At 42.1% G+C, this 25,064-nt stretch overlaps 1 protein-coding gene across 10 annotated transcripts in view; it reads right to left on the bottom strand.

Moving 5' to 3' along the window:
• PDGFA (platelet derived growth factor subunit A) overlaps nt 1-25,064 on the bottom strand; it is a 94,102-nt gene that overhangs the window by 58,918 nt on the left and 10,120 nt on the right. For 2 of the 10 annotated variants that reach the window (XR_013184466.1, XR_013184465.1), the window contains exons 4-5: nt 23,415-23,602; nt 8,429-8,602 (exon numbers count right to left, since the gene is read on the bottom strand). Coding sequence is in view for 5 of the 10 variants with exons in the window: in XM_054644020.2 (XP_054499995.2) it covers nt 8,469-8,602; nt 16,423-16,549; nt 23,415-23,602 (449 nt within the window). In the remaining 5 variants the exon portion in view is untranslated. The other 8 variants (XM_054644019.2, XM_077186899.1, XR_013184463.1 and 5 more) reach the window with 8 other exon arrangements.

Genomic DNA, 25,064 nt, shown 5'->3' with positions numbered 1-25,064 from the left:
AAGCACTAGAAGTAAATCAAATTCACACCATGAATACCAAATGCATGAAATTCTGACTCAATAAAAGGCAGACAGCTGTGTTTTCTGATAAAAATGTGCCTTTATTTTTTTAATTTTTCTTTTCATTACCTGGATTCTGTGTTTGTCAGAGCAACAAAAACAAAACATAGTTCTCTTTGATACGCGGCAAATCTGAAAACAATCCTGCAAACAGCACAACACAAAACCTCCCACAAAAAGGGAAAGCTATAAAATTTGAGAGGCGACGAGGCTTTCAGAAGTGCCAGTTTCCCAGTGCAATGGCTGGAAGGGTGGCCTGGCCTGGCGGCAGTTCAATCATTTTGTAACGAAGGACAAATACTTTCAACATCCTGAGAAAGAGGGCGGGGGGACGGGGGCACGACTCCCTTGCTTTCCCTCCTCCTGCTATTCTTTCTCCTCCCTCCCCCCACCCCTTGGATTTTCAATAGCTCTTTAGTGTTTCCATCAAAGGCTTTTACCATTCATCCTCCCTTCTGGTGCCTGCCTTCCACCTGTCTATCCATCACAGCCCTAACCCAGGTCCCTTTCCCCCCTCCCTCCCCTTTGCTATTTTTCACGCGGTGGGATTTGTTTATAAGCTTCTGTATTACCTAAACTGCAGGGGAAGAGGCTGCTGGGAGGAAAGTGAGAAAGCAGGATTAAGGAGGAATAATTCAGCTCCATTGCATTTCCATCTGAACGGTCATAAAATGTGCAAATCCTGTTCCTGGGAATTTCATGTCAGAGGCCTTCCCTGCCACTGCCCTTCCCGTACCCCTTCTCTCATTCCCTCTCATGGAAAAACAAATGTTGGGAAGGATGACTGTAACTCCAGAGTCCCCAAAAGCCATGACGTGTGTGCCAGCAGGGAGGAGGCTCCTACCAGCACGTGTGCAAGGAGACACTCCAGATGTGGCCAGAAACTACAGACAGTGGGGTGGGAGGCTGCAGGGATTGAATCCAGCAGGACAACAGGAGTGAGCAGGGAAAGGCTGCTCAATGTGACAGCTCCCAACACCCCCAGCTAATTAATGAGCCTGGGTAAAACACAAAAATAACCTCCCAGGCTTGTTGGCTCTCTAAGTAAATTGTACAGAAATATGTGATTCAAACCCCAGCAGCTTGTAGAGTTTCTACTCTCTCATTTTTAGCTCGTCGCCATCACAAGGCACCAAAATAGGCACAGGCCAGATTTCCAGACCCCAGAGAGCCACCAGCAATCCACCTGTCAGCAAACTGGGAGACAGAAGAAGGGCCACTGCTCTGTACAGGTCAATGGAGATTCGTCACTGATTCAAGCAGAAGTCACTGTGGCCACTGGGCTACCTGACCAAACGCTCTCAGAAGAGCAAAATTTTTAATTCTTAATTTTTAATGCTAAAAAAGGAGGTGGCCCCTAACCTGTCCCCAATCCTATTGAGCCCACAAACCTTTTCTTGGTGGAACTTCATGTCATATCTGCTGGACCTGGCAACAGCTAGCAGCTATCTTCCACTTACAGACACATCCTGGGGATACTGCAGATCACCCAGCAGGTAGCACATGTCAAAATAAGTTCCTTTGATTGACAGTTATTTATTATTTTTAAATAAAATGAGAATAGCTTGAATGGGTTGCTCAGCAGCAGCTCAGTTCTTTGTTTGGCAACTTCTTGGGCAGTTTGACCATACATATGACAACACAAAATAAATTTCACTTGCTTGCAGTAGCAGTTGGCTATAAATTCAGTCCATCGATGATTTATAGCTCTAGCAGCAGTGGGATATATGAAATGAGGAGCCCTTTCATCCTTGAACTGCTCTGCAGTCTGGTAGAGATGATGAAAGCCATTGTTCCTAAGGCCAGAGAAGAGCAGGAGTTCATTCAGCTGTGGTAGGAGGAGGTGTGCAAATTGGGTCCAAAGGTGAGAGGAGGCCCAGAGACAGAGCAGCCCTTGGTTTCGAAGAGCAGCCAGAAAAAAATCCTAAATGATGCTCAGCTGTGCTTTGCAGGCTGGAGGGGAGCAGTATTTCCATCAACTAAATCATCTCAACTCTTTGGCTTCCCTGAGGGCACTGCACCAGGACAGACTGGGATCTCAGCAGAGCCACTCTCAGATGTTTGTGTTCTTCCCACCCACCAGCAGCCCCGACCTGAGCGTGTCTTTGGCACAGCAGGTGGGATCCTTAATCCTGCCCAGGGCCAGCCCCAAGCAAAGATTAGCAGAAGAATCTGTTTTCATTAAAATCCATCCTTCCATCACCATCCTGCCTGATGGTTCAGTTTAAAATGCACATGTCCAGCTCTTGTAGCAGCTCTGCTTCTGCAGGGAAAGGGCAGTTCAGCAACCTGCCTCTTCCCTTTCTAATGTCTCTCTTTCTTTTCATCAACAAGTAACTAAGACAGACACTCTGAGGAATGTTAAATGCACCTCCTCCTGGAGAATTTTGCCAGCAAGTTCAATGGAATTGGGATTTTGCCTTTATTATGTTTTTTTTTGACGGTGGAACTGGTCTGATTTTCCTCCCCGTGAATTTAAAAAAAAAAAAAAAAAAAAAACAAAAAACCCACAAAACAACAAAACAGGAGAAGACATACAAATAAACACTAATACGTACAGGAAAAATACAAAACTTAGCACCATGCACTCCCCTCATTATTAGACAAAGGTTGGGAAGGGTTCACAAGTGTAAAACACTCATGTGAATTATGAGATTACTGCTCAGTTTTCTTTCAAGTCGTGGGCTGGAAACAGATGGTGGCTGTAGCATTTATGACGGCACAACATGTTACTGCAAGCCTAGCCATCTCTCTCTCTCTCTCCTCTCAAAAATGCAGCTGCAAGGAAAGTTGTGGAAAATCACATTAATAGTCTCTTCCACCACACAGTTTTCCAGCCCTTCATCCCTGGCCAGCACATGGACAGAGCCATCTTGTATGCCAGCAAGAATACTCTCCTAATCCCTGTCCTGAATAGTTACCACTGACTGGCTTATTTAACAGCTAGTTAAAATGTGAGGTTTGTTAGCATTGTAAAAAAGCCTCCAGAAAGCAGGTTCTTAAGGTCAGGGCAGATGCCATGTGATCCCAAGGGCTCCCTAAGGGAAACACTCAGAAAGAAGCCATCAGAGAGTCTTTTAGCTGTTTATTATTTAAACATTCAGTTCAGACCAAGCAGGTTGATTTATAAAGAAGCAGAAAGACAGATATAACAGTTGGAAAAGCATCTTTGTAACTCAGGAGTCCAAATCTCACTTCCAAGCAAGAATAGAACTTTCACAAGGGCAAAGGCCTCTGGATTTTCAGTCAGACAGCTTTCCAGTGACCACAGGCTTAGAAGGACCTGGAGCCCTGAAGATACAAAGAGCAGCTAACCCCATATTTAAATATCTTGCCCGTACACAAGAAAAAAATGTCCACGTGCTTCAGTCCTGGATGGAAATGCCTTGCTGCCTAAAATATGTTCATACTTGGGCTTGAACACTTGACCTGAGCCTGAGACACAAACCCTCCACTCTCAAGGCACCACAGAGGACTCTGCTGACACCAGAGAACTCTTCAAACAGCACAAAACTGTTACCTGTGATTTCTGTGTGCTTTACAAATGTGAAGCAATCCTGTGTCACATTGTTTCTGAGAGCATTAACTCTCTGGGATTCCAAAATCAGGATTTTAGAATTACTTCTTCACTTGAGTTAATTAAGACTCTGTCAAGTAATAATTTTTCCAGACAAGTGTCACTGGTGTATTGGAGTATCCATGTTGCTATTTTCACTTTTCTGGCCTCGCTACCTGGTTGGGAACATCAGCACCAACTTTATGTGTTCATCCTTAGCCACTCCAGTGTGTTCCTGCCAAGCTTCCTGCACCCAGCTGCACACAGGGCAGAATTTCTGCCCTCGGGTGTAGAACAGGGCAACTGAAAGCAAGATAGACTTTTACCATTTCCTTTATCACTTTTCACAGCTAGACCAGGAAGTTGCTACAGAAATTCAATAGTGTACACACTTGAAACTCCAAATAGCCTTTTGCCAGAGATAGAATCTCTCCAGGTGATATGACCATACAAATCCACTGCATATCTGTCATAATTGCAAAAGCCCTCAGACCTTTTCTCTAAGATAGAGAAGGTGCCATTTCATTTTTCTTTTGGAAACCTCCTCCTGCAGAATTCATTAGTATCCTATGCAACAATGTACTTCCTGTAAGTACTGAAATATAAAGTGTATTAGAAGTTTCCACTTCTGTTTTTATCTTTTCCTGATCTAGCCTGAAAATTCTTTTGAAGTTCCTCAAAGTGTTCTTCATATATGCTTGTTTTAGGAAATACCAGATCACTATTGGCAAACTTCTCCTCAATTAAGTGAGATAAAGGAATCAAGATGATATGATCTGCTTAATTCCCCACCTTTTTAAGGTCCCATTTTAGGATTTTTTTTTCCCACTTGCCTTTGAAAAGAAACATTCTGAAGAAACTAAGGAAGGGAAAGGCCCAGAGAGGGCAAGCTTAGCTCTGGGCTCTCCAATGTAGCTGAGCTTACTGGTAGAAAACCACTGAATAGGTAAAGCTCTCCATCATTCCATGGAATGGTTTATTGAAAGGTTTTAGACCCTTCTGAAACTCATATCTCTGGACAATGCTTAAGAGGAAAAGACTGAACTGCACTGTGTTAGCACAGTGTGCTCCTTCAGGCCTCAGCTCAGCAAGGCAACTCAGATCATGCCTAACTTTAAGCACAAGTAACTTCAAAGAAACATCTCTCAGGCCTCAAGTTCAGCTTTGCACTGTCTCCCTTGGTGAATCACAACTTAGGGTATGCAGGGAGCTAATGGGAAACATTTTCACTCCCTAACCCCAGCTGCAAGGTCCCAAAACCCTTCAGCTAGCAACATAGCCAGACCATGGGCCAGAGGCTCTTCACAACAAATGGGTACAAGCTAGGCAAGTTCTTCTGAACCACCTCTACAAGAAACGTATCCTAGAGCAGCTAAACTTTGATTTAAAATCAGTATTTGGGGCAATCACTGAAGCACACCAGCTGAGCACCAACCTGTCCAACTCCTATGCGGCCTGTTGAAGAAACCACTCTATGTGGGATAAATTGCTTCTGTCACTTTTGCTGTGGAAACCCCCTGCAGTCAAGGGGAATTCAGATCTTGGGCAGGTTTCTGAGGAGCTTCCTGGCTCCAAGGAGACCTCTGAGCAGAATGCTTTACAGTGGGTGAGTTTGGGCCAAGAAATGTCCTCATTTCCAAGTGTGTGAGCACAGAGCCCTCAGCCCTCACTCACACTGGAAGTGCTGGAGCATCTCTCCTCCCTCTCTCCCTCCTCCTCTGGCCCCACACAGACTCCACCAGCAGCTGAGCAGGGCCCAGAGGTGAAATCTGGCCTTCTGAACCTTCCCTGGTCTTCAGGTTAAACCAGCACCACCTTTACACAGAAAATGCATGTAAAGCCAAAGTGCCAAGCAAAGGTGAAGCATGGCTGGAGTGAAGGGGGCTCCCCATATGAAGTGTCTGAAACCCAAGGTTTGAGTGCTGCTGCCTAGAAATGGAAGACAGAAGTCACAGTGACATCACTGGGTCAAATTAGTCTCTCTTCAAAACAGAGATGTTCTGAAGCCAACAAAGATTTCTTGAAAGTTACGTAAAAATGAATTAAAAGTGGATGTCCAAATCTCTTAGACTGCTGAAAAAATTCCAGCTAGGGATATCCAGCAAGTCTGGAGGGGTTCTTCATACTTCACTGAAGTCTAAAAGTTTGAGTTCATCCCCAAAGGGAGCTGAGGCCACACAGCACTTCACCCATGGGCCCTCTGTGAACAGAGTCTTTCTTGTGGTCAGAGGGGCTATCTTGAATTTATGTCTTACTTCTCCCCTTGTGAGCAAACAAAACAATTTCTATGAGTAATTCTACCCACTAATTGCCAAGGAAAAGTCTGGTAAGAAATGCTCTGCATTTTTGACAGGTCAGAGGCTTCCCTAAACAAAGTTGCTGTTTTATGTTTTCTATCTGCACATGTTCACATCCGGGGTCCTCGGTGAATTCCAGCGTGGATGAGTCTCTGTGGGAAATTGCTTTTCCCTATTTTCTTGTTCTAACTGCTCCAGGAAATGAGTCTATTTTTACAACAACACTAAACAGCAAAATATGAAACCATTATCTGCTTCGTGGCAAGAGTTTCGGGTCAGTTCTCAGGTAAGTGTCACCTCCAGAGAAGTCAATGGAGTTGTATCTGCTCCTGCAAGGCAGAGACCTGACCAATTATGTAATTGGTTGATCAGTTACCAGAGCACAGAGCTACCACAGGCCTAAGGAGTGTCTTGTTTTCATGCGTCTCAAAGTTCATCCAAGCCCTGATGCATTGATAAGTGAAGTATTCTAGTATTATGGTCTGTAAAGATGATAATTAACTGCTGAAAGATTTAAGCATGGGCCTTCTCTACGAACACATACTTTGTCACTGAATGATCCTTATAAGTAGTATCTCTTCTGGATCCTTTTTTCACCTGCCAAATAAACCAGGGTGGGATTTTCAGAAGTGTTTAAAGTGCTTTTCTCCTACTTATTTGTGATTGCTTTCAAGAATGAAGACGTTTTCAAAATCCCTGGGGATTTCAAGCCCTATAGGCTCGACTGCATCCCTGTGTGCTTCTGCTTTTTGCACACCTGATTTAACAGCTACTCTGAATTCAAAGCTGGACAGTAAACCCCGTTTCCTTCATTACCAAGATCAAAGATAGTACACAGAGGTCCAAACACCAAGTCTGATCTGAAGATGAGTGTGAACACTTGTTACAAACTTGGCTCCTTATTTACAGGTGTCAGGGACTACTCCAGCCTTCACATGTGAACTTCTTTTCGGATGAAGCACTCAAGTGTGCCTTTTTTGTGTATTTTATCTAAGAACTTGGGAGACATCTGGCATACACAAGTATCAGTCCAAACAGAAATTCTTGAGCTTCTCAAAACTCAAACCAAGTTGGATTTGGTGGCCTGCTAGTAAGTCAAATACATAAATGATCTGATTCCTCTCTACGGGAAGAAGTAACCTTGGAAAAATGTGAGATGAAATCTTCAAGTGACAGAAATTCTATCACCAGGATGCTCCCAGAATTTCATCCATTGATTATGAGCTAGACTAAGCATTAGCACTTTCTTACCTTCAGGCTGGGAAAGAGGTACTCATGACTTTCCACCTAATTGGAAAGCTCACCAAATGTCACTCGAGACCAGCATACAGAAAACAAACTTAGAGACAATATCTAAGGAAAACAGAACCTAACCTATGACTTGTTCTTTGATTTACAACTGTGATTGTGGGCCCCACCTCACAGTCATATGCCATGGTAATAGGCAGCAGTTCAACAAGAAGTAGTCCTAACTTTTCACATGTTGCAGTGATTCTGAGCTGCTTCAGCACATACTTTAGCCTGATGCAGCAAGTAATTAGAATGACTAAAAGGACAGGTGGCATGCCACAACTGAAAAAAAGAGTGATCAAGCCTTTGGTCTTGTTTATTCTACCTTTCTAGTCCTTTTTTTTTAAACAAAAAGTTGCCAGATTTCACCTGAAATCTGCTCTCAATAATTTCTCCCATCTCAAATTTGTCTGTTATCAGCACAACTGTGAGTGTTCAAACTATATCCTGAGTTACCCAAACAGATCATCTGAAATGGGCTCACTGGCATTAGCAACTGCAGTCCTGAATCCACCCATGCCAAGAAAATATTTTCCCCAAAAATAACAAATACGTAATTCAAAATGGAAACCTCCATGGGAGCAGGAGTGGCACATCCCAGCTATTTTCCTAATTGTACATACAAGCTTTGTTACTTCATCTTGGGGCTGCTTACGAAATACTTCAACACTCTGAGAGCACAAAGACCCCCCAGCCCACAACTGGGATCCTGTGTCAGGAAGGCACACAGTAATTAAAAAATAAAGCATCAACTCTGCTCCATTTGCCTGAGGTCAATGGGATGTTTGTCCAAACCTAGGAGCATGCTCAGGCACCAGTTTGAAGATGAGCAAACATAGGCATCTCTTAAAGTGTTTTTCCATGTTAGGGCCTGGGAAAAAAAATTCAGATTGAGCCCATGATAAAAACAGTTCCCCATGGAAAAGTTACCCACACCATAAAAGGAAGGAATGACACTGAACTGAAGGAGAATGAAAATTGTCTACTGAATTTTTGTAAATTCCCATAAAATCTAAGTCTTGTTCTATGTGCATAATTTTGACCATAAGTCGTGAAAGGCTGACTCCTAAGAGAAGCAGGAAATGACTGGCTCATGGTAGGATAAAAGGCTGCATAATTGCATGGGCAGAAAGATGGATTTTCATCAATCACTACATTCTCTGACAATATGGCAGTGGCTTTTGATCACGTATCCAATGCACAGTAATTAGGCAAAATGACTTACCCTCAATCTTTTCAGTATTTAGCTCTAAGGGTGCAAGGATTCATTCTTGGAAAGGGAAGATGGTCGTGTGATTTAGGGCACTGGATGAGCACTCAGATCTGAGTCCTCTCCCTGGTTCTGCCACAGCCTTGCTGTATGACCTTGCACAGGCTTTTCTCCATGCCTCGGTCTCGCCTAAAATGGGATAACAATAGTTCTTTATTTCAGAGGACATAGGGATACAAACCAGCTCAAGGCTGTGCCACAGAGATTCTACAGCAAAGAGCAGCACAGAAAAGCTCAGACATGGAATAATGCTTTACTAATAAAATGTGGGAACACAGACAGTAATTAAATTGAGTAATAAACACAAAACATAGGCTGATTTTTGAGGAATGCAACACTGATAGGCTTTGTACCTGGAATTAAAGGAAATTTAAACAGGATTCATATGAGTTGACCTGACTCTGAGATTTGCTAGCAGTACAAACTCTGTATTAGAAACACCAAGGAAATTACTTCATTAAAAAAAAAAAAAAAAAACAAACCCCTACATGATGTCTGTTTTAGAGCAACCATGATTTCCAGCCCAAGAGAGGGTCAGATAACTACCCAGAACATTTTCAAAGCCATGAGAGGGGCCTACAAACATGATTTCCTTCAATTTACAGTAAAATATGAGCATGCAAATCTGAGGTAGTTTTGAAACTTCAAAATAAAATCTGAAACATTCAAATTAAAACATAAACGGGGCCACTGATCCTAATTAAAGTGTCAGATGTCTGGAACAGCTTCAATGCCACTATTCCAGCATCACACTGCTGCTGGAATTGGACAGCACTTTAGCAAAGAGTCTTCAGTAGTATTTTTCCAAATGCAAAGATGAATCTTTTTCTCTAAAGCATTTGCCTTTCATGTCAGGGTCAGTTATGGGCCTGTGGGTCTGGGAGAGAGGATCTCAGGGCACATGCCTAGATAAACCAACTGATTTGGAGACCACCAGATCAAAGGATGTTCTGTCAGGCAGGAGGAGAGAAAACAGATATGAGACACATCTTAGGAAGGGAAAATTATTTCTGAGAGACAGAAACAAGAGGGATGGAAAAGTCAGGCAGAGAATGGCTGGAAAACAGCCCACAGAAAGGCAATATGGACCTAAGGAGGACAGGCAAGTGGAATGTTGAAGCCCATTGGAAGGAGGATGCTGTTTCAAGAAGGAGTAAAAAGCCTAAACCCAAAGTGCTGGAGCTACCTGGGAACCTGGGAGAGCAGCAACTCGCTGCAGTCTGCTTAACAAAGCAGATGCCAGGCAGGACAGAGAACAGGAGAAAAGGAAAGCCAACTGGCACACAATCCCTGGTTTCACTCAACAAAATCAACTGAAGGACAGGTCTGGAAAGACGAAGCACTGAATTAAATGTAATGAATTGACTAAAGAATCAGTGACCATGCACTGACATGGGCAGTCCTCTCTGTATGTCCTTTCTGATCAGACAAGACCTCAGAAAAAGACATCATCAGACCAAGAAGTTGTGGATCTCTGGACAGAGAAAATGAGTGCAGAATGTAAAACAGAAAAACATTTTATCCCCAAACTGCTGCCTACAATGTGGAAGGACAAAACCAATAAGGTGTTAAAGCATTGCACAGAAGTGCAACTTTTGACAACCACCACCCTTGGCTCCATTAAGCCCCCTACTCACCCCCCACCCCACAAATCACAGAGCTGTCCATCACATATCTTGTGGCTCCAATTGCTCACACCTTTCCCTGCAACACTCCAAATGCAGCACATTAGAAGTCCAGAGGGAGTCCACCTCCAGCAGACAGCAGAAGAAGATATGACACGGCATTCACGAATGCACAGAGAACTGTTTAATTTACAGCCACAATGGTGAAACAAACCATTTCAGAGCTTGGACATTCAAAGTTAAGTCTGACACTCATTCTTATATTCACTTATTGTGCTTAAGTATTAGAGAACACAGGATTACATTAACCATACACAACAATCTGAGATCCCTGTGGGACCGAGGAGTGGAAGGGATGAGCAAGAATGAGGGACCAGCCCCTCAAGTGGTGTAAGCTGGTACAGCTCCATTGCAGGCAAGGGAGCCATGGTGATTTACACCAGCTGAGGATATGGCCCTTGAAATGTCCAACTTAACTTTGAATTAACGACTCCCGTGTCACAACCTTTAGTGTCACTGTTCCTTCTGGTTGTATCTGCCACTTTGAAGGAGGACTAATCCCACAACCCGCCACGGTCCCCAGGCTGGCGGGCGAGAGCTCAGCTGGACTACAGGAAGCGATGCTCGTGTCGTGACACTACTCCTCACAATTTAACAGCCATGGACTGCATCCTCATCTGATGTAAATTAGCTTGGGGCCATCTGAAGTCAGAAACATTTGCCAATTTATAGTAGCTGAGAACATAGCCCTGAGATTTTTGTGTTTTCTGCCGCATGCCGTATGAACACTGTGCTTGACAACAAAGACTCATTCCTCGTAACAAAATTAACTCAAGACTACAAGTCTCAAACAAATGGCTATTGGAAAAGTCCCCATTCAGTCTTCACTCTCTCCTGGTGTGCTGAATTTGGCATAACACGTTTATTTGCTGGCACCAAGAAAACCTCTCGGTTTGCTTTGTCGTCAAGGCTTTGCTACAAGGCCAGACTCCCTCGTGATGTAAATCAGAGCTCCAGGATACCCAGGGGAGTCACTCCCAAAGAGCTGGCCCACAAACCCAAACACAACCTTCTCATGCAAGTCCAACCACAGGACTCTTTCCAAGAGTTGTTTTGCAAACTATTCCACTTAAGTGACTTTGACATCCTTTCATACCTGCACAGTGTCTGAGTGGGTCACATAATGCTTTTCATCTACATGATTTTAATGGATATATGTTTGGTTTTTTTCTTTCATTAGATATCTTTTAGACAAAAAAAAAAAAAAGGAACGAAGCAACATTATTGGCATCCCACTGAAACATAAATATATAAATTACATTTTATACACTTTTTTTAAACGCAGACACATACATTCATGTGCATAACATCGTGAACAGTACACTTAGTGGAAAACAAGCACAGACAATCTTAGTTAAATGTATTTCCAGTTTTGGTGCTCAACAAATACACTGGGAAAATGATCACAAAATAGAACGGTGACTAACTCTATCTCTGCATTAGCATCTGAAGCCAATAATGCCTGTTAGCTAACATTGCTTTGTTTGGTTGAATTTGGACATAGCTACAGGAACAGGAGGGGAATGTTTGAACTATATTTAGAGAAATGGAAAGGTTAAAAATCTCTCTCTCTTTTGTTGTTTGAAGGTTCTGCAGTTCATTCATATTTGAAGATATTTTTATTTGAGTGGAAACACTGTCTTCAAGACAAACTTTTTTGTTGTTCCAAACTAAGAAAACTCTTTCATCTCTTTGTAGATGTTTCACAAATAAAAGAATCCAGTAGTTCATTTTACATATCCAATGTAATAATCCAAATAAAACAAAGGGTACATAATCCAAACTACTGGGGTGGGGCAGTGAATTTGGCCAAGTGAGTAGCCATGTCATATCTGGCACAGCCCTAAATTTCCAAAGCAGTACAGAAGGATTTATCCATGTGGCTCCCACTGCAATCTGTGGGGAACTGAACATTTAATCCTTTGGCACTTTGAAAATAAAGGAGATGGTGCCAGAGTATTTTATCTGCCCTGCTATAGTTAAAATAGATTTTGATGTTATTTGGGCTATTCTACTACAAAAATATGACCACAAAATGCTTTTTTTTTCTTTTTTTCTTCTTTTTTTTTTTTTTTGGTTCAAGAAAACATAGCAGGCTTTCTCAGGTATATAAAACTGTTAATTTTTAGATAAAAATACAAACTTCACCTTTACAAAAACACATATTTCTGTTGAATACACATAAAGCATAACATTTTACCAAAAATAAAGAATTTTAGATTTTGTTCAAATATTTGCAGCAAGGTAGTTCCCATGCCACCATGACATTATACAATGCAGATACAAGAATTTGTACATTTCACACAGCTCCAACATGTGAAATAAAAGTATCTGTATACTGATAAGAATGACAATTGCTAACACAATATCACTAGTAGGCAACTGGCATAAGTCTTAAAGAAAAAAAAAAAAGGATTTTTGCATGGATATCCTATGATTTGTTTACGCACATCTCTCTTTTTTTTTCTCTTTTTATTTTTTTTTTCTTTTATGTAATGCTTTAAATTACGGGGGAGGTTGGGGAACATAAACCAAGAAACGTCTAGAAAATTATGCATAGGTATACCATTTTTATTTTAATACATCTCATTAGTCTGCATCCCACTAGGAGAAATACCATAATGTTTTGTGTTCTGCTTATTGTTATACCAGTCTTTTATATGTGTTATTGGCAAATGTAGTCCAAGAGATAATAAAAAGCTAGGCAAAGAGTAAAAAGAAAACTTAATAATCACTTTATGGTGTAAAAAAAAAAATCCACTTAAGGCTCCCCAGAAGGTTTTTTTGTATAGACTTTTAAAACACCACCAAGCAAGGATGTATTGTTCTATAGTATTTGCGTGGCATTTGATCATTTCATACATTCCTGCTTTTTTTGTGCCTGAAGTCCACCAGTGTCCATCCATCTTCATCAAGAACGCAGGCACATTTCTTGACGTAAAGCACCGTTGACTGCTCTGACAGAAATCCACTATTCACTTAGATTTTTGTCATGTTTTTTAGTTCTTTTGGTATCCTCCATTCATTCAACTGTCTTTTTTTCTTTTCTGTTTTTCTTTCTTTCGTTTTTTTTTTTCTTTTTTGGACAGGGAAGCTTCCTATTGTTTCACAGAGTGCTACAATACTTGCTTTGATGTCACATTAAACAAATGTACATTGTCTCTTTGTTCTCATTAAGTGTTCTTTTGAGCCAGTTTTTTCACACAGGAGAACAAATAAAGTATACAGTCAATAAGCACCATACATAGTAGGTTCAGGAATGTAACAAACCATGTACATCCATGTCCCAGAGAGAAGTTTTTTTTCTAGCTTATTTTCACCTTACATCTGCAGGAGAGAAAAAAGATACAATAACTCTATGATTAGAATCAAAGGTCCTGTCCTTGAAGTAGATGACTTAAAAAAGAAAACTGTTCTGCATGAAGAGTCACTAACCTGGGACAAGAAGCTCTAAATGCTGTTTTGATTGAGTTTACATGCTCACTTTTAAAGTTGAATTTTAGAAAATCTTTGCTTCTATCATACTACTCCCAATAAATACCTGTTAATCTGAAACAGGATATCAAGTTTAGCATTCTTCAGAAGTGATACATTGGTATAAATGAAAAGTGCCACTGGGAGTTCATGTGCAAAAACAGGGGCTTGGAATTAAATTCACCATCATCCAGGCGTTAGGCACAGACACTGCAAAATCCAAATCATTCCCACTCCAAATACCAGAATCAATTGCAAGTGCTGCAGTTTACATACTTTCAAGTCATTAAGAAATGGAAATTCCATATTTAATTTGGAATGTGTGTCGCCATCATCATACATTGCTAATATGTTGGCCAAAGGATTTCAGTCATTTTTGCACTGAGAGGGTGTTAGTTTTTCACTACACTGAAAACCTCATGAATTTTGATGACTGACTATCATCATCCTACTGAGACTGAACAGACCAAAAATAAAGATCTTAATTTCCTGGTGTAAATAACACAGGACTCTGCAACACACACAAAAAAAGGCACTTCTTAGCATCTTTCAGGTCAAGTAAGCAGATCATCAGACTGTGTCAGGTGCATGTGCAATCAACCCCAGTTCATGTCAGAACATGGGTTTGATGGTCACACAAATAATAATATTTGCTGTATGTACACTGAATGTTTCACAGCCAAGGACTGGGAACACAATGATTTGTAACCTGGCAATTCATTCATGCATTATCATGTGATGCTTTGACCTCAGAAATCAATAATAATGAAACACAAGCAGAGGCAATGGAACTTGAGATTTCAGAAGCTGAAGTATTAGCACCCTCCAATAAAAAAGAAATAAAAAAGGCAAGAAAAGGAAGTAGCTCAAGAATGCAAGATGCTGATGGTGATGTGGAGCTTAAAGGGAAAATACCAGCAGGTAGAATTATCAAAGCCAATCAAATCTAATCTCTTTGCAGCCTTGAGGTAGCAAGTGTCAAGATTTTGAACAGTGATTAAGTTGAAGTGATGATATTTGATTAAGTTTTCCAGTACTTGTGCTATTAGGGTGTTCAGCATATAGGTCCTACCTGAATATCAAATAGTTCCAGTAGCTTTTATGTTGGTTTTAACTTTTTTCGTTTCCGTTTTTTACCTGATTCCCTAGGCCTTCCTGTTAACATAAGGGCAGGGCTGGTGAAAAGCCCTAAGGTAATGCATTTCGTGTAACACTGAAGTCATAAATACTCAAACCGTTTACATTTCCAAGAAATCTCATTATCCTTTGCATTAAAGTAATAACTTTATAACGTCTGATTTGACACTGAGTTTACAAAGTAATTACACAAAAGTAAAGAAATAATAAACGAAGTTGGCATTGCCCACGTCATTCCCAGGATCCATCTATAATTGCTGTTACCATGCAGTACTCAACATTTGCCTTCAGCTCTGGAGTTGAGCTATTTTCAGCTCACCATCCACTTGCTGGGTGCAAGTTTTGCTCCTATCAGTAATTAAATCCTAGAAATACCCATTTTTCCATGATAATTCTGCCCCAGTTTTTACACATATCAAAATCAAAAATTTTGATCTTAAAATCATAGCTGCTTAGTCTATGGCAATTAAAGACAATGTAAAAAACTGAAATTGATCTAATGAAACTTTTTTTCCAAACGGGAGACATAGAAAATGTATAAAACCATACCCACATTTAAAAATAGCCACTTTATATATGGTTTTGTCTAATAACTCCACCTAGTTTCAGCTAAACACTCAGCTCTGATGATAAATTGATGTCCAGTAAAATTGCAGCAGAGATCTAACTTTGCTTTTATAGAAATTCTAACTCCTCTGCTCTGTACATAGCAACTGAAGTTTACATTTGCTTGGACCAGGTTTATGTCTCCCTGCTGGATGGAGCCAGTACAGAAAACCCTTCCTCACCCAGCCACCTACAAAATCTATCACCTTTGGGCAGCCTTCCTCCTGTGTTTAGCTGCTCTTCACTGACTCTTTAATTTTGGGCTGGTTCTACTGCACCCTTAAATTCCCTGCAGAGGTGCAAAACAAACTTTTATAGCAGCCTTCAACCAGTATCAGGAGAAAGGGAAATGTCCTTTTTACCATAATGGGTTTCCTGAATAAGTGTGCTGAGCTCTGCATTGATTGCACTGTAGTAAGTAGATCAGAGCCAATGATTTTAGATTAAATCAGAATGATTTTATGAAAGCCAGACTGAAAGTAATTTTTCCCCACAAATCTTTCCCTGTTGTAACTCAAAGGTTGTCTTGACAAGGCAAATTTAGGTTTTATCCCACAACTGACAAATTCTTGAGTATACATACGTAAGGAAACAACAGGAATGAGCAATGTTGTTTCCAAACTAACTCCTTAGCCCTGAATCCTGAATTTATTCCCAAGTGCTTTACATTAATTTCATTCATATTTTCCCCAAGGTCAAGTTAATCTCAGTGTTCTCCACAAAGTCTAAAGAAATTAGGCAACAGAGTTCATCCACGAGCTGCAACATGACAACCTTTAACTTAGTGAAGCAAGACCTGAACACTACTGGGCATTTGTATTTATTTAAAGGCCAACCTAATGAGAAGTGATACACATTAAATTTGAAATATAAGCTCTCCTCATACAGCACAAACTGGTCCTCATTTGGCATCTTCAACACAGAGAAGTAGCTGGGAGCTTCTCTACTCAGTTCACTGTAAGCAACGTTTGTTTTACGTTCTTTACTAATATAAAAATGAGGTCCATATGAAATCAGCATTAATGCAAAAATAAAAGGAAAACATACCAGTTTCTTCTTCTCTATAATCTGAATTAGTATTTGATGATGTACAGGTGCATTCCATATGCTCTTCTAATCTCACCAGAACTTCTTTTAATTTTGGCTTTTTTCTAACATACTCCACTTTTGCCACCTATAAAATACGATGAGGTATGTACTGAGACACATCAACATGGTTACAGTTCAGAACTGAAGACAGATAACTATATACCTCTATTTTTAATGTAGCCAAACCCATATAAAATGTTAGCATACTAATCATCTTTTATCTTAATTGTGCATCGTGTAACTATTTATTGCACAGACTATTTGTTTATTCAAGTTCAGTAGTTCGAAACAATTTTCCCCCAAGAGATAAAACAATTTCCCATTCATTTTGGTTTGATGTTTTAAGCAACTCAGTTTCCACATGTATCACAATAAACTTCTATACAGATTCAAATCAGTGGTTTTTCTTGTAAACTGCCACTTTTAGCACAATCTTCTGTAGGTGTTGTTAAAGGCTGACAGTGAAGGTATTAGATTGGTTTGTAATACATTTTATCATTTACAAATTGGTGTCTCCAGAGCCCTCTGAATGTGAAGTGTCAACCTTACATGACCAGGATCTGAAGATCACCTTAGAAAGCTGTTTCATTCCTAATCACCCCCTGCAATCACCTGGGGCTTGTTCACAAGAGCTCTCAAGCACAGTTTTTAAGTCCAAGGGAACTACCACTCCTGAACTGGGTCCAGCCTTTGGCTTTACTGTGGAAAGCTGGCAGACAGAATATTTCTCCCCACTCCTTCCAACTGTTCACAACTGCACTGTTCCACTTACGGCATCCTTAAAACAAAAATGTCTGGAGGGCAAGTTGAGGTTGGAGGAAGGATCATGCTGGAGCAGCTCTGGCTACATACAGACCTCTCATCTGAAGGAAACCAAGGCAGAACGGAAGGATGTTGGGGTGGGGGGATTCTGAATACAAGGACACCCTGACCCACGGGCTGGCAGCCAGGAGAGGAGGAATGGCAGAGAGGGCACTGATGTCCTGGGGTGCTGAAATGGCTCGTGGGATGCTGGGCACTGCCTTGTGCTAAGTGCAGTGGGCATGATGGTCAGGGCCATGCAAGGGAATATGGCCTAATGTGGGCAGGGAGATGCTAGAGAGCTTGTAAGGGGTCCAGTGTTTAGCTCTCAACTGTGTTGAACACTGCAGAATAGGTGGGGAGCATTTGCTTGCAATGGAAACCACTGCAATTAAATAATGGCTTCTCAGACCTACCCATCTGACAATGGGGCACAGCAGTGTGGCTGTCCCTGCAAACAACAAGACTACAAATCACAGGGATGCTGTACAAATGAGGTGAGGGACAGGGGAGGCTGGTTGTCTTTACAGAAGTTACATGACAAAGCCATAAAGGCTGGTCCATCCAAAAGCTCCAGTCACTATCAAATAAAGCATCCCCAGTGACACTCCCAGCCATGATTTCCTTGTGTGTTTGGTGGGGATTCAAAGCCCCAAATCAATTTGCACACTGCGAAAATCATTCCCCTGCCCTTTCAAAACTGGAACAACAGTGTCACAAAATGAGAGTGATGGTTGGAAAAACCCATTCCATTCCCTGTTCCCAGAAAAACTCTTCTGGCTTTGGGGTCACAACTATCAAGGGCCTCTGAATGCCAGTAAGAGAAGCTAGAGCAAAATCCTGGCCTTTCTAAAGCCAATGGGGGATCTGAGCTTTCACAGAGCAAGGAATTCAGATCCACATTTTAGTCACCACCCCTTGTGTCAACAGGATCTGGAGATGATTTTCATTTCATCCAGCAAACTAAAGTTACAGATACAGATGCAATAACTAAAGTGCCCACATTAAAAGGTATATTCTGAAACTGTCAGCTCTCCATGTAAATGGATTAAGAGCTGGCCATGACATACCAGAACACTTTATCTGAAAGACTAACTATGGGTTGAAACAGTTTCAAAATTTCCTATCAGAACCAACTCCATCAAGCCTTTGAACACAAAGATTGGAAAATGTATGGTAAAACTGAATCATCTGGCGTCAAAGGATGACTAATCCTTAAAAATTATGAAAACAAACAGTAATTAAGACACCTCCATCATCAGAGACAAAGAAAGGGACCCAGTAATCACAAAACAGCTCTCAGATCTGCCATGCTTATTACAGCTGTTAGAATAAACCAGTTTCATTGAAAATTACACGCAACAAAAATAAACTGTAATCAAGCTTTTAAAAGCCTGTCCTTGTTTCACTTGGTTTTACAAACTGAAACATATATGCAGCTCCTGTGGCTATTTGGTATTAAACAACAGTTAAAAAACCAGAAACAGTAATACTTTGTGGAGGATCATAATGAATTTATGCAGCAATTTAAAGCTGGCTTTTAGTGTTGTAGTTAAAATACAATCCAGCACACGTTCCACTGCCCTACTTCACGCTACACAAGTTAAAGGAATTTCATTTTGTATGTGTTGCAAATACTGGAAGTGAAGCAGCACAAACCAGCTAAGCTGCTGTGTCTGTGTCACCTGTTAACACCTGCTGCCACACACAGTGCTGATCTACAACGATGAAGGCCGCAGGTCACATTTTCAGTGGGTATAAACAGGGCTAGCTGTGCCAACAGCATGGGATTTGGCCTTGTGCACAAATGATTTTTTCTTCTTTGTGTTTTTCTCCCTGGCATTCATATTGTACAGTTTCTCAAGTGTATTACACAGAACTTTGAGGTGGTCAGTCTTCAACAAATCAACAAGCTGCTTTTACTTGTCTCTAATGTAACAAAAATAAAAATCCTCAAGCCCTCCAGATCCAGAAAATATCACTACATAAAAACTCTTTGAGAGCAAGACAGTGAAATAACTGATTAGCTTCTCAAATGCTATATAATCTACACTTGCATCAGTGTAGATTCTAGGTCTACATCCTGCAATACAGTGTGTGGCTAGAAAATGAAAATACAATCTGATAAAAATATGCAGCCTAATGGAAACATCATGGGAATACTTTTTTAGAGATTCTCCAGGGGAGATGAAATCAGGGATTAATAGCAGGGGAAAAAACGAAGACTGTAAGCAGAAATGTCCAGAACACCTCCAGCATGAAGCTAAAATTTGTCATGGGCAGGAGCTCACAAGAGAAGTGTCAGCACAGAAAATTCCTCATAACAGCAGAACTCATGTGCTGATATCTAAATACTGGACGGAAACAAGCCTAAAAAGCAACTGAATGAGGATACTTCTTGGAATCATCTACTGCTTCCATACTAAAATAACTGTGTGCTAATACAATGGAGGGAAAACCTGTCTGTGAGGAAGAGATGAGTCAAGTGGGACTAAAGGACTGGGGAGGCATCGGGAGCCTTCAGGACCTGGCAAGTCACTGCTGCAGGGACAGGAGGGCAGGAATGGCTCTGTGGGGTCTCTGTGTCCCTGAGCAGAGCAGCCAGACCCTGCCAGGCTGACAGGGCTTCCCATGCTCCAAGGGCACCTTGCTGCTTTTCCGCCTTCACCTCTGTCAGGGTTCCCTTTGTTTCTCCCATTCCTAAACTGACCTTTGATACCTGGTCCTGCCTGCAATTGCAGTTAAGCCACAGCTCAATCCAAGTGCTGCTTAACCCAATGGCAGAAGAAAAAGGTTATTGAACCTGCAAATGTGACATACAGCCATTTCACCTACACACCCCATGTGTTCTGCAAGGCCTTTTCAACCCTCTCTGAGGCTGGCTAGCTCTGCTGAACAGCTCATCCTGAACTCCAGCATTTTTTTCTATCCTCTGAACAATTCCCCAGGGACAGCTGAGGAGCTGCTCCTGCATTCCCTCCTGTCCAGCTCCTTTTCTCTGCACCTCACCCTCACATTAATGTACTCTAAGAATATACCAGGTTAAGATTCCCCTGAGCAGATCAACATCAAATATGCAGAAATGGCCGAAACTGGGAGGGCTTCTGCTCAAGGCCAACCTGAGGGAAAGCTGAGGGAGATGGAGTAATTTAGCTCTTATTTTTGAATTTGCATATGAGCATTGCTGCGAAAAATCATATTGTTCAGCCTGGCTATTCAAAATTAGTAGTATAGGCAGGATTTGCTCCATAATATTAATGATTTTCTGTCTGTGACCAAACTCACCAAGAACAACACCATGCACAAAATGCCTCTTGGGAAGACTCTTGTTCAGAACCTCCCAAATAAATTATGGTCTGGTACTTGGTAAGTACTTGAACTCACTGTACAGAAGCAACAGGATCTGCATATGTTACTGAAATGCTTTTGCACACAGAGGAGAAAATCTCTCTGTAACAGACACCAACACCCCTAACTCCCCCGTCCTTGTCACCATTGCTCTATGAGGAGAGAAATAGAATCCTTTCCTTCCCACCAAATAGCAGCTCCCAGCCAGCCTCTCCATCTCAGTCTGAGTTCTGCAGGGCTGTGCAGGTGCAGTTTGCTGAACAGAGATGTCTTTAGGGCCAGTGCTCTCATGGGCTCACTGTCACCACGCAGGGCAAACCCACCTTGCATTAATGAAATCCACCCTGTGAAAGGGAAACCTTACAAGACCCATTCAGGGAAGCTGCTCTACCAACCCCCGTCGCTTAGAGTGTCTCTACAGCTTCAATTCCACATTAATGGTATTTCACTGATGAGAGCTCAGTGAAGATGAAGAAAGGACATCCCTGAACCCTCCAGCCTTTGAATCATGTCCCAGGAATGAAATGCCCCAACACAAGCACCTCCACTGCTCCTCCCACACTGCCCCAGCCGTCTCTTAACCTTGACTACAGTGGCCCTCAGTGAGACAAAGAAAACACCCTTTGCTTTGGCCTGTTGGATGATGCAAACCCACTTGCTGACCTTTCTGGATGAACATTTTTCTAGTGTGAATGGGCCAGCTATGATCTCACTACCTTGTCAATGAGGAGGAAGTGGGGAAAGCCTTTTCAATGTTCCATCAAAAGAGAGCTTTTATGCAGTCTGACATCAGGGGAAAACACAAGCTGGCTTTCCAATGCACTGCAGAGCAGCTGAGAAGGCTCTCCAAAACCGCTCCCACCTTTCCAGGGACCCTCGCTCTGAGCCAGCTACTTAATGGCATGAGCAGACATTCAGCTCTAAACTTAGGATTGGCAAAAGGCTCAGAAAACCATCAATTACATCAAAGCTACAAGGGGATCTGACTCTGGAGGGCATAAATATGGATTCTGTTCTAAGAGTTCTGGTGTTACAGTGGGGTCAGCCTACAACCTTTACAATGAACATCCTGTTCCTGCTTGACCTCTTGTCCTTTTTTTCCCCTGCTACTTAATGACTGTTTGGAGCAGTCTTGGAGCTTGAAAAAAAAAAAAAAATGTCCTCCAAAGCTGGCTGACGTATATTGATATTGCTGGTGGCAATATATTTACACAGCCACGAAAAGCAGCTGCTCAGCTGAGCCTGCTTTTAGCTTGTGCCCTACTAAAATGAATGCAAATCTAAAAGCACTACAAGGGGCTGAGAGACTAAAATTCTTTCAACGTGGTGGTGTGCTGGGGAAGCAGCCCCAGCAGTGCCATCCTGCAAAGCTGCTGCCAGGAGTTTGCAGCTCTTAGGGAACACTGTCTGTCCCAGCAGCAGGGGGACAGTCTGTGTCTCATCTGTCATCTCCCCCATCCCTCAGGGGCAGGAGAGAAGCACAATCTCACAATATTGTTCAGTATCACACACAGGTACCAACAGCAAGTTCATCACACACGTCTCAGCTCTTTGCTGAGCACATCCAGCTGCTCTGTACATATTTGCTGTTACACAAAATCAAGGGGAAGCTGCATCAAACCCAAAGGCAACAGCACTAAATATCACAGCCCTGAGGCACTTTGCTGTTTAGCTCCTATTCAGAAAGGTTTACAATTCTAGTCCTTCAATCTCCCCACTTTGTTCTCAGCCCTCAAGTAATTATTGATCCAAATTTTTACATAATTTTTAATTGTTTCTGCAAAGCGTATCCCACAAAAGCAAGGCAGCAAGCAAGTGTAAAGTATGATTATTTTTGGGAACACTGAAGGAATCTCAGATGTTTCTCCAGCTTATTTGGATACAAAAACATTGTTCTCAGATGTTCAGAAACAGAAAAGAAAAAGAGATTCTGCCCAGACATGTCTGCACGTATGAAAAACAGTGTATGGAATACAATGAAATGGCTTAGGTGCCTTATTTTTGTTTTAGGATGTACAGCACTAAGTGAACAGCACTTTTCTCAAGAAATCCATTGCAAGTGCAGCAATCAGTGTGTTGTGCTGAGCAATTTTACATTCAAGAATGTGGTGGGGTTTATTTTAATTCTGCTCTTAAGAAATTCAGGGCAACGAGAACTCAGTCTTCACAATATGAATGCTAAGTGTAAGTCTAATCTCCTACACACAGATGTAGATCAACAGTACTTGTTTAAATACTGATAAAAATTAGAACACAGTGAAGCCAAATGAACATAAATATTTCACGTAATATTTACTGGAAAGTTGCAATGGGGATTTTGTCTAATGAGTAAATACAGCATGAAGCTGTTGAGTCTTCTATCCCAGGGGTAAGATAATTTGAAACACATTTTTTCAGATCAAAAGTGTTATGTTGTCAAATATAAAAGCCCAATTTAGGCTGCATAATATTTAATTAAGAAAACAGCATTCCATACTGTGATTTATTTATTTTTTTAAGTCAAATGCCCCTTGAGTCATTTTATCTTCTTAACTTTAAGATCTGTAATGCGCGAGATCATGGGAAAGGCACGATCAGCTTTATTTTCATTGCCAAAAAAAAAAAAAAAAAAGGAAAAAAGAGAAAACCTAAAGGGAATCCTGTGAAAACCAAACCCAAACCCAAGATTTTCCAATGACCACGTAACTTGAAGCGGAGAGGGGCATTCTATGCGGGGATGGACAGCAGAGATTTGGGTCACACAGGCAGAGGGTTAAGGGGAGTTTCCAGGCTGCAGAGGAGCCAGGCAGGGCCCTGCTCACCTTGACACTCCTGTGGTGTATCCGGGAGGGCTGGCACTTGACGCTGCTGGTGTTGCAGCAGCCGGTGCAGCGCTTCACCTCCACGCAGGGCGGCCATATCAGGAAGTTGGCCGAGGTGGGGTCGATCTGGCTCCGAGGTATCTCGTAGATCACCGTCCGCGTCTTGCACACCGCCGGGATGGCCTCCTCTGTGGGCACAGGAGAGTCACAGCCCCAGGTGAGCACCCATGTGGACGAGGTACACGTGGGGCCACTGCTCCCAGTCCCCACTGGTCACTGGCGAGCCAGTGCTGAGCACTGTGTGCTCACAGCTGAGCTGTGCTGCTGCCCTGGGGACAAGCTTGACTCGCTCCCAAAGCCCAGCCCCTAAAATCAGGGTTTCCAGTGGCCTGGCTCCTGACACAGCTTGGAGCACATGCCATGAGATAAGGCAGTCCTGGCTCTGGAAGTGACAGCAAGCCAGGAGTTCCTCCACATTCAATGGCCCCCTAGTACAGAGTAACTGTGACCCCTCAGAGTCACTGTGCAACAGCAGCTGTTGCTTTCCAGCTCCTCTTCACACAAATACCATCACACAAACATGCAACACCTGGTAAACACTGCCTCAGAAGTTAAATTGTGGATTATCTGTATCATACCCAATTTGCACAGCTGGGAAACAACCTGCACCAGCTTGAAACTTTCAAGACTTGGGTTTCCACTTCCAGAACTTTAACATCCCCACATCAGGAAGTCTGGTTTATCCACCATTCCAAAGGGCATCAAAGCTTTGTAGATGGTAGGTTTTATTTAATTTGTTATTTCTTGAATGATGCAAAACCACCAGAGCAGCATGATGGAAAAACCTGCAGTTAAACCAATATCCTGGTGGTCTCAGGTAGGGTGAGCTTGTTTAGGGTTATAAAGAGTACTGTCTGATGCTGCCATGATCCAAACCATGTATCATCATCAACCTAGGAACTGTTTAAGAAGTCAAGCTGATATTTCAAAACAGTCCAGAAAAAAATAGCAATTTCAGGGACAAGTTGTTTGCTGATAAGTTCTCCAAAGACAGCTGGGATATTTTTTTTTTGCCTTACAGTGGAAGCTTGTGATAGCTTTGGGTTAGATGTGTCAGGGAACTGGAACACTGCCTGCACTTCTTCACTTAGTTCTTAAGTACAAGAAGCTCAGGCCTAGCCTGTGCCTGCAACATGGAAATCTAGGCTTAGTTTTGAAAGATGCATCTCAATAGATTAAACAGTGCGAAAATCCTTACACTCAGCCCCCAGTGCCACGAACTCCAGAAAATTAACAGATGCAACCCTGCAAGATAGCTGGCAACTCCCACAAGTTATTGAGCACACCCAGTTCCCAGTGCCTCCCAGTGTGGTGGGGAGGCACCCAGCACCTTGCAGGCTGAGGTGCCAACGTCGCCGGCTGCTTCAGCACCGCTGCTCTCCCCAGGCAGCCAAAGCGCTGCCAACTCACACTGCAAATCCCTGCTGACTGCAAGCTGGGCTAGCTCTGCCTGCCACCACAGCTCCAAGGACAAACACACTGAATTACCCACCAGGGATAGCACCAGGGATGTTTTCCACAGGCCAGTGGAATGGTGGAACACTCACAGCTAATCAGATGAACAAGCACTGCACATAAATCCTATTTGCA

This window comes from Agelaius phoeniceus, chromosome 16 (assembly GCF_051311805.1).
Source record: "Agelaius phoeniceus isolate bAgePho1 chromosome 16, bAgePho1.hap1, whole genome shotgun sequence".
In the NCBI taxonomy this organism is placed as follows: Eukaryota; Metazoa; Chordata; class Aves; order Passeriformes; family Icteridae; genus Agelaius; species Agelaius phoeniceus.
Note: the sequence above shows the minus strand (reverse complement) of the source record. Positions and strands in the feature narration are given on the sequence as shown.